The following is a 10,252-nucleotide window of genomic DNA, read 5'->3' as shown; positions in this document are numbered from 1 at the left end:
TATATGGGAGCCTGCTGAGTGTGGGTTGGAGGGCATGGTTGGTGGAAAGGGGGACATAGTCAACTAGAAGTGTTAGCTTTGTTTAAAAGCTGTTTTCTTGCACACTTAAAGGAATTCTGCTTTTTATTTCTAATGTTATTTTGTATGCATTTGTGTTTCTTTCACTTGCAGATGGCATGTACTGTGATTATGACACGTCTGCATGTATTGATTTGTGTTCTACTCATCTTCACATGTTCTGAATAAACATTAGAGGTGGACACTATAACATCCTAAACCATTTTTACATTATTTCTTTATTGTTCATTGCTTGTTCTCAATGCAAACAAAAACAGAAATGTTAACAGAAGATCAGGCTCTAATTCAACTCAGCACCCCAACAATTTCCCATACACCCAGAGAGGAGACTGACACTAGCAAATAAGCAAGTAAACAAGCAAATAAAATACAAAAAGTAAATCCAAGTACAATAAAAACAATGGCGAAGGTGAGTGACAGTTTTCTTTTCTTCTGAAGTCCTGGCTATGGTATAGTAGTCAGTATGCATTAAAAAAAATCTATGGATGAAAATGCTGTGCTACAGTGAAACACCACTGTAAGTAGTCTATTCAGCATTCCAGATTCTAGCTTAATGTTTGATCGAAACAGAGTGCAGGATTGCAGAGGAAGTATTTTCTCTTCTCCTTCTCTTCTCTTCTGAAGAGGAGGATGTTTGACAGCAGACATACGGTGACAGCACCTGGCACGTCGACATAAATGAGGTGTGTAGTTCAAAAAGCATCTTTATATCGGGTGTAATAGAGGGAATGTGTCAATTACGACACACGCCACTGCTGCCATTAGAGAGGCAAATCAAAAGAAGAGCATCTTTAACTCCCTTACACTGAGCCACCGTGGCACACAGGCATTTCTCCGTAGCAACAGGCTGACCCCGTTTCTATGGTTATGGTGTCCCTTCTGCATTTCTTCCAGGACAACGACGGCAAAAGGAAAATAAATTTTTTTTAAAAAGGGACATGAGTATGTGGGCGCTGCTCAACCTACAGCAGGTGGTTCACTTAACCACCACAAACAAAAGAAGATACTGGCAGTTAATAAATAAGTTTGGAGTAGGATCAGTGAATTCCTGCACCTACAGTACAGTTCACATCTCCTCTCAGTGGCGTAGTGAGTTATGAGGTTGTAGCAAGTTCAAGAAACATGATTCAGCTTTTGAACTGAAACTGATCGGTGAATACCTCCACATAGTTTACTTTTCTCTCCCTCCAGAGTGCCAAGTTAAGATGCAGCCTACAGGTATATCCGCATCAACAGCTTTCAGCTCTGAAAACCTCCTGAAAGACAGCTTGAAAGGGGGATGTCAGTTTGTGCAGGATTTGGGTTTTAAAACCTCTGAGCTGAATGAATAAAGCTGATAAATGATGTGGATGGTGATTTTATTCCCAACTTGTTTCTCTACTTCTCCTCCCTCTTTTCTCCTTTCTTAGCTGAAGCTCTGCTCGGTCCCTTCTTTCCTCCGAGCTGTGACTGCCTGCCGTTGCTATGCAACAATCGGAGTAACGAGAATCATTATTGAATAAGTCATTAACTTAAGGCAATAGTTCAAGAGAGGCATTTTAGACCTGGAGACATGATCTTACTCCTAATTCATCAAGCCAACGGAACAAAGAATTGTGTGATACCCAGAGAGGCTTTCTGTGCACTTGGTGCTCTGCCACTCAGTGTGATGAGTGGTTATGACAGCTGATGATAAGTGGCTGCCAGACGCTGATGTAAAGCACAGCCGCAAAGGCTTTTCTTCTTCCAGGTCCCCAGTGTCCAGAACCACACCCGAGCTCTTGACCCTGAGTGACCCCTTCAGCAATCCAATTCCATTTCCTGCTGCCAGCTGCCCTGAATGATTACTCTGACTAACTCCATTCATGGAACAGAGGGGGAAGAAGTGGGGGCTATGAGTGTGTGTATGTGCCAGCTGAGATGTGTGTCTGTCGAGGTGTGTTTTTGCAAGAGATGCACATTTTGTGCACAAGCACATGCATGTGTGTGGGATTCTGTTCAGTGCCTTGGTAGTTTGTGTGTGGGAATGTGTGTATGTCGTTTTTTCATTACAGGTTTGATTTTGTGTCCGTGAGAGTCCCCTGGCAAAACAAACACAGACACCAATTAAAGCTGCTGCAGTGTTCCAGCCCCTTTACATCACTAATAATGTGTCTGTGGAAGAAACAAGCTGCTTTAACCCTTCTCATCCACACTTCAGCATTTTCAGCTTCATTACACACTGATAGCTGCCAAAAAAATGACAAAGTTCTGTATTTGTGTTTTGTCTAAGCTTTTCTCACAGGGCGGGGCACAGTTGGGAAAAGGTGATGTCAGCTTTTTCCATGCACAAATCAGATTTATATAAGAACAAATCAGAATCTGATAAGTTGTTGGATTGTTTGCTTACATTACCAGGGAAACGCCACTGTTCAAAACCTGATCAAACCACACCCACATAGTCCTACCCGCTGCACCAGCAAGTCTAAACTTAACCTTAGCCTTAAAATTTAATTGTTTTATTGAAGATGTATGCTCCTTTTTGCAGGTTGCAAAACAAGAGGCACATCTCATTGCCTTTTTGCAGCTTGCTACATTTTTAAAATTCTTCCACTGTTGTGTCCCTGAGCAAGACACTTAACCCCTAGTTAATGATAATAAAGGAATTAGCTAGATTCTGGTGGGACAGCAGTGATGCAATTGTAAGTCGCTTTGGATAAAAGTGAATAAATCTGTGCAGCAAGTTAGACAGCAGCTGACGCAAGAGCACTTACACTAATGTTACTGATGTCCATGTGGGTTAACTAGTAAATTAAAGCTAAACTCAACTCCAGTTTTACTAGCGGCTAACCCTCTATCTGTGAACAAGACACAGCAAACCAGCTAATAAGTGATCACTTACTAGTCCACAGCAACAGGAAGAAGGCCAGCTTGGCATCTGTCCTGCATCTTTTCAGCTCTTTTAGCTCACACAAACAAGTAGAGCCAGTCTAATATTTATTCTTGTCTGGTTAATGCTCATCACTCTATCTTTTGTTCTTCCTCACCTCCTCCCACAAAGTCTTCTTCAGTCTCTTTACAGCCTCTGACATGATACCCATACCGAGGATACAGAGAAAACTTCTTCCAATGAACTTACATTGTAAATTATATACTTCTTGCTTCTTGTTACAGCTTGCTTGATGAAGAGTTGTGTTGGTGCCATAAAGCATCACGCCGTTGTTATGATAAATGTATTGCCCAGGATTCCATTGAGTAGAGCAGTAGATGGCGCAGAGCACAGAGTGGCAATGACAGACGCCATTCATCTAATTACAAGTCAGTGTACCATCAAAATGATTTTAAAGCTGTTACTATAAGATAAAATTACTACATAATGTTGCTTTAAGAGTCAGTATTTACACCTACTGTTTCCTGGCAACAGACTACACATTACTAAAGCCTTCACAAGCTGAGATTTTTACAAAAAAATTAAAATTTTAACGGTGCAACACGATTTGGTAAATAACTAGTTCTAAACTATTTAATATTTACTGAGAACTTATACACACATATTTAGTCATGGATTTATGAATAGCTGGTGTAACCAAGCAGTTTGCAACTATTGTAATAATAATAAAATCAGAAAATAAACCTTGAGCTACATTATGTTGTTAAAAAGTCATTATTTTATTTCCAGAGCCATTGTGTTGGCTCTAATTTTCACAGACAATGTGATGTCGAAATTAAAAAATTTCAGCACAGTTACAGACAAATCTCCAAGTATCGAACTACTCGGCAGTAAATGTCAAGTGTTGGTGTTAATCCCTTAGAAGTGAAGAATAACATTTTCTCTCTAGACTGGATCATTTTTAATTAACGTCAACTGGGAGAAATCTATTTAACTGAACAAGAGCTGGAATGACTGGTATCCCCACAGACTATTTGGCCTCAGTAGGCCAGAGGGCATTGCAGGTGGTGTTCCCACAATGCAACAAGCTCACAGCTGCTCTGTGGTGGCTGTTGAAATCTGGGATATCACCTACAGAAGCAGTCGAGTCAGGTGGAGCAGAAGTGGGGAATTCTAAACACTTCATCACTTATTCTATCACATTAAATGAGGACATATTAGCATTAGAAATCAACTTAATATTTCATTAAAAGGTCAGCTGATTCCACCTATTTAATTATATTAACGAGATGGGAGTGAGCGAAGGTCGTGTGGAGGATAATGTGATCCTGCTGGTCATAAGCACTTCCAATTACAGAGGCTGCATAGCACAGCTTTCTGCACACCGTAAGCAGGGGATACAATTGTTCATTCGCAGCATCTTCTGTCAGAGCAGGCTATCCATTACTTCCTTCCCCTTCAATGCAATGTAACATTTCACTTCAGTATTGCAGCTGGAGTGGTTTGGTTTTACTTAAGCAGACGGGCTTGATTGAGGCAGTTTTTAAAAATGCTCTGTTTTTTTTTCCCTCACTGATTCACACGGCTCCCACGAGCAATCAAGTAACACCAATTACCAGGAGAGCTTTCCCACAGGGGTTTGTTGATTCTCTCTCTGTATGCTTTTGAACATCTGCAGTCAAAACCCCCAAGTGTATGGTCGGGTAAACTGAGCTTCCCCCGACATCGGTGCTCAACCACAAAATCTAATTACACCTCCTGTGGTATTACTATTTGCGTTTCAACAAATCTGTGCACATGCAACATCACCTCAGCATGTCACAATTACATTAAACAGAATTTCTTTGGAGTTCAACACTGATTCATGCAATTGATGTTTTTGTAAACCAGAACTGCACAGCTTCGTTAGTTGCAAGTCAGTGAAGTGCTGTTTCTGACAAGGTGGAAAATGGAGGCAGCAACAGTGACAGTACTCCTGGTCCAGGTTTGATTTCCCTTGCAGCTACAGCATAAACACACGCCCTCGATATACAAGTCTGCGCCGGCATGTAGACATGAATTCACCAAAATAGCAGCATCATTAGAAGCTGTGATGCAGTGGTAAACAAAAAGGTGTTTGAGATCATCATAAGGCAAACCACCATCCACCAATGTAAACAAAATATATATTTCAGAAAGCATAATTCCTGTTTTATCTTTAAAACCATTTTTTCTAATGAGTTGGTACAGCTCATAATCATATAGAGATTTGAATCTTAATTTACCACTAACATGCTTTGGTTGCTGTAGTTGTTCCTCTTGTCCATTCTGACTGTGAAGAGATCCCTTACAACGCATGTCAAAGTTTATCTGAAGTTAATATGATGGTTTCATAGTCTGAGTTACTGAATTCAAGTTGATATCTGTAGAGAGATAGAAAAATTTGTCTTTTCAGTATAAAATTTCCTCCTTGTGTTTTCCCAGACAGTGTTTCCTTGTGGAGCTGCAGTCAATGGATAATAACACAAAGAGGGAAGTTTGTACTAAAAAGACTGTAACTTTAAAAATAACCACTTAAGCTATATGAAAAATGCTACGTTCAGACCGACTTCAGCCATGCATGAAAAAAAACACAGCCTCATTCATTTAAACGAGGCCAATCTGGTGACACAGGGTTTTCAAACTAAATATCTAAACCTGGTTCAACGCAATGTCATTCGGTAAGCTCACATTTGTGGTAGATTAATAGATTATGTAATGAGAATGCTACATTTGTATCAAATATATAAATGTTGGTGTTTTAAAATCCTGTTTAAGAACATTATAAACCTCTGTGGAGGGTTTGGCATCTGGTTATTCATTAAACTTATGGATCTGTTACTCAGTCTGGACTTCCTGGATTGTATTTTATTGTCTCACCTGTCCCTGAAGCAACATGACTCCACCAATTCTGCCCTGGGTCTTTTTTTGTTCAGAACTCTTGCAAATCCAACTGCTAAACCATCACAGTAGCTTCAGCTGAACACATTTTAACTCAAAAAGAGGGCTGTGAATTTTGTCCCCAACCACTTACAATGGAATAGGAATTGATCTCTTCTGGGCCAGTATGGAGTTACAGTAAACAAAACTCTTTCAGGGTACATAAGGGCATGTGAGTATTGTATTAGGCCTAAGACAGACTTAAAAAAATGTGAACCTAACCTTTAAAAATGATCTATGCCTATATCAACCAAAAGCGAAGCCTCAGCTGCTGGAAATTAAAAAATAAAAAAAGTCATTAAACCCTAAACTACTGCATCCCCGATTATAGCACAGCACTGGTAGGATTTCCAAAACACTTTTCTGAGTCTTTTCTGCTTGTCCTGGCCATAAATTCAGCTCAGCACTTCTAAATCCTCATCACCCACTGACAGATGTGAGCAGGAATCCCGAGTCGGGCTGGAGCCTGCCCTCAAATTGATCGAGCCATACAACTTTGCTGCATGTTTGGAATAGGCAAAGGCTTTCCTCCTCATCATCTCCCCTTTCCACATAGAGATCATGAGCAGCGTGGAGAGCAGCACGCCCCCGAGGGTGAGCAGGCACAGTCCCGCTATGACACACCGGTCCAGATGGGCCCCCACCCTGGCTTTCTCCCTCTCCAGCCGCTCCATCTCCCGGGCGGGCACGCTGTCTGGGTCCACGCGGACGTCCCTGGGGACCGTATAGGAAATGGCAACCAAAGAGATGCCAGTCACCAGGCACGTCACGGCGATGATAAAGCCGTAATCCACAGACTTTTCCGAGCTCTCAGAGGAGAGGTCGTCGTCGGACAGCAGGTAAAGTTCCGGGATGTCCTCCTCCTCCACCACCTCCTCTTCCTCCTCCTCCTCCTCCTCCTCGTACAGTTCACTTGAGGAGCTCTGGCTCAGTCTGCAGGTTTGTGGACTTCCTATCAACTGGACATCATCATCAGAATTTTCTTCATCTTTGTGCTTGCAGGTGAAAGATGTTTCTGTTTCCAACCCCATCCACGCAGCTCTCCGGGTCTCTGTCCATGGTGCTGAACCCGCTCCTCCGCCGGGATGAAGTGACTTTCCGCCGCTGCAGCTGCTCTCGTTGATGCTTTGCTCATTTAAAACCACGGAGGTGTCTCTCGGATCAGGCTGATCAAAGTAAAACAATTCGAGATCTGCCATTTGAACAAGGGCTGGGTTTCCTGATCTGTCAAGCCCATGCGTCCATATCTGTCAGTAAAACATGTAACAAGGGAGAGAAAACCATAAGATGTTTAAACTACCTGAGATTACTTTGTTTTTTGTTGCATGCTTGGTCGTTGCAAGCTACTTGCACCTGAAGTATTTGCACAAGCAAAATTCTACTCGCATCTCTCTCTCGGGTGCACCGCAAGCATTTTAAAGTACAGCTAAGCAAGTCTTGAATGAATTCCCATGACAATATGCAATGGCATAAAGCCATGTATACTGCCGAGTAACACTTTTGTCTTTTTCTGGCTTCTGCAAGCTCTCACATCGCTGTTCCAAATCACTTAGTATCCATGCAACGCGCTAATAAATCTAATTGCACATAATGTGTTTCAATAATCGGTTATTAAGCAACAAAGCAACAAAATGCGGTTTGCTGAGTACCTCTCTCCCCGTCTGTGGCTGCTCGCATCCCCAGCTGCTTCTGCTCCCTGGTCAATTAGAGGGAAAGGTTTGGCAGACCCCTCCCACGGACTGAGCTCGGGCAGACCGCCTTATAATGCTTATTACCGAGCCAACTTCAGTGTTCCCCGGCACTTGCACACTAATCAGATGAGAGGCGGCAGACTGCTCTGTGGGCAAGTGAGCAGATATATTTCATGAGACACTGCAAATAAAGGGGTTATGAGCAGTAACTAGTGGGTTAATTAATGGTTAACACATGCTTTATAAATCAGATATAAGCCATTAGTAATAACAGTAACTGTTGGGTTGCCAGGTTGTGAGAAATCTGTTTTGTTGAATGCAAAAGCCAAGATGTTCTCACTTTCTAATAAGCCACCAGCAAATGTTAGTAGTAGGCTAAGTCATCTCCAATTAGCCTAAGAGAGGAGTCTACAGCCATGTATCAGCTCTGTGAATCTGTGCTTTGCTGTGTGGTAATGTCAGCATGCTAACATGCTCGCAATGACAATGCTTACATGCTGATGTTTGGAAGGTAAAAAGTATTTATAGTCATAAACAAAAGTACTGAAACTACTAGATGAAAAGTCAGAGGATCCTCAAAGTCTTAACGATTCATCCTGAGGGGGGGAAATGAATGTCTAGGCCAAATTTCATGACAATCCATCTAATAGTTCTTGAGATATTTCACTCAAAACAACAAATGTCAGCCTCATGGCAGCTATAGACGAAAGGACAGGGGATCACCAAAGTCATGATGATTCATCTTCTGGGTACCGTGAATGTACAGTATGTGCTAAATATCATGGCATCTAATAGTTGTTGAGGTTTATCAGGACCAAAGTGTAGGACTAACAGCCAGCATTACCAAACGTTTAGCAACGCTGCTAATGTCTAATCAGTCTAATGAGGGCTTTTACACTAAATCATCAAGTCTGCAGTTGGAAATGGCAGTTAGTAGAAAATAAATTAATTTTGGGCCAGATGCACTGCAGCCCTTCTTCAGAAGGTCAGAGATCAATGGCCCATTCGAAAGGTCTACCTGATAAATCAAGAACTAAAACGCTAAAAGGAAAGGAATTAGCTTATTTTGGTGGGACAGCAGTGATGTAATTTATACTTCGTTGACTGCTGAAGAGAAAGTGTCCTTTCAGGCATGCAACATTTTTAAGAGGTCAGAGGTCAACTGGAGAAGTCCTCCAAACACAAAAAGTGTCTTGCTCAACCATAGCTGTAGCCAGGATTTTTAGAAATAAGTCCAGGGTCCACCCACCACTACCCTCACTGAATCATATTTTTAAGTTACTTGTGTTTTGATAATTTATTAAATCAGTTAAATATTAGATTATATTTTTGTTAATCTAACAACATGTCTAACTGCAGGTTAGAATCCTTTCTTTCTTTCTTTTTAAAGGAATGGCGCAACATTTTGGAAAATATCCTTATTGACTTTCTTGCCGAGAGTTAGACGAGAAGATTTATACCACTCGTGTCTCTGTGGTAAATATGAAGCTAAATTACAGCCAGCAGGTAGTTAGCTTAGCTTAGCACAAAGCCTGGAAACAGAGGGAACATCCAGCCTGGCTCTGACTAAGGCTCTGCTATTAACATGTTATATCTCAGGATGTTGTTACCTTTGGACAGAGCCAGGTTAGCTGCTTCCAGTCCTTATGCAAAGGTAAGTTAACCAGTTGCAAATGAACACAGCAGACACAGACACAACAGTTTTATCAATCTTCTCATCGATCTCTCAGTGTATTGAGAAAAAACTTTTAACTATTCCTTTTTAAGTACAATAGGTCTAAAAATACAAGAATCACTCCACCACCAATTTGCGGACCCTTCCTAAATTCCCTAAAAACAATAAAAACAGATGACATGATCTCAGTGTCCTCAACAGTAGCAATGTGCTCCGCAGCACTTCAGCAAGACATGATACTGTCATCTAAGTGTCAAACAGTATCATTAATCACTGGAGCATCCTTCCTTCTGGGAACACATTTAACATCATTATCGGTATAATATGCATTCCAACAATATTATTGTGACAAATAAATCCAGAAAAGGGGATTCTCCTCCTTTATAATAAGTGTTTGCAAATCATTTTCCTGACTGGCATATTTTGAAAGGAGCAGAGAAACTCTACTTTGATATTCAATCCAAAGCATGTCAAATCCTATAAATTCAACGCTGAGTGAAAATCTCATATCTCCAAACTGGCAGTTTTTCAGGAACTAACAAAAACATCCACTTCACCATCACATAACACATACAGGAGTAACATATATCGACTATACTTTTCTGTCACGACTATACTTTTCTGTCATGAAAGCCACAATATGCAGGAATGGGGATATTCCGCTTCCTGAGCCCCTTATAGAAATCCTCCTGCTTGCACTAAACAGTTTTTTTCTCGGTCTTTGCAGATCACTGAAGCATATGTGGGCTATATAGCCAAAGGTCATGATTACAGCGCTTCAGTGCTCCACCATTCAAGGTCATGTCTTTACTGAGATCAACCATTCTGGTGCTTGTGGGTATTCAATACATACTGTGCACTCTGCTCTCTGTACATTTAGCAGTCAGGACCTTTTCAAAGGGAGAAGAGAGCGAAGATGATGCATTTCAGGGTGGCTGTAACAGTTCTGACAGAGACTCAGCATATATACTGTACGTATAGTCTGCAGAGAGCCCAGCAGAA

General features: G+C 41.3%; 1 protein-coding gene across 1 annotated transcript; it reads right to left on the bottom strand.

Moving 5' to 3' along the window:
- Positions 1-3,697: 3,697 nt before the first annotated feature.
- Positions 3,698-7,130, bottom strand: LOC119907762 (transmembrane protein 74). The gene has a single exon (XM_038725451.1). It carries the CDS (start codon positions 7,081-7,083, stop codon positions 6,280-6,282), a length of 804 nt encoding a protein of 267 aa, XP_038581379.1. The 5' UTR covers positions 7,084-7,130; the 3' UTR covers positions 3,698-6,279.
- Between the last annotated feature and the right edge of the window lie 3,122 nt (positions 7,131-10,252).

This window comes from Micropterus salmoides, unplaced genomic scaffold (assembly GCF_014851395.1).
Source record: "Micropterus salmoides isolate LMB-PRFRI ecotype aquatic unplaced genomic scaffold, ASM1485139v1 Ms_hic_scaffold_17, whole genome shotgun sequence".
Taxonomy (NCBI): Eukaryota; Metazoa; Chordata; class Actinopteri; order Centrarchiformes; family Centrarchidae; genus Micropterus; species Micropterus salmoides.
The sequence above is the reverse complement of the archived record's forward strand: the minus strand, read 5'-3'. Positions and strand labels throughout refer to the sequence as shown.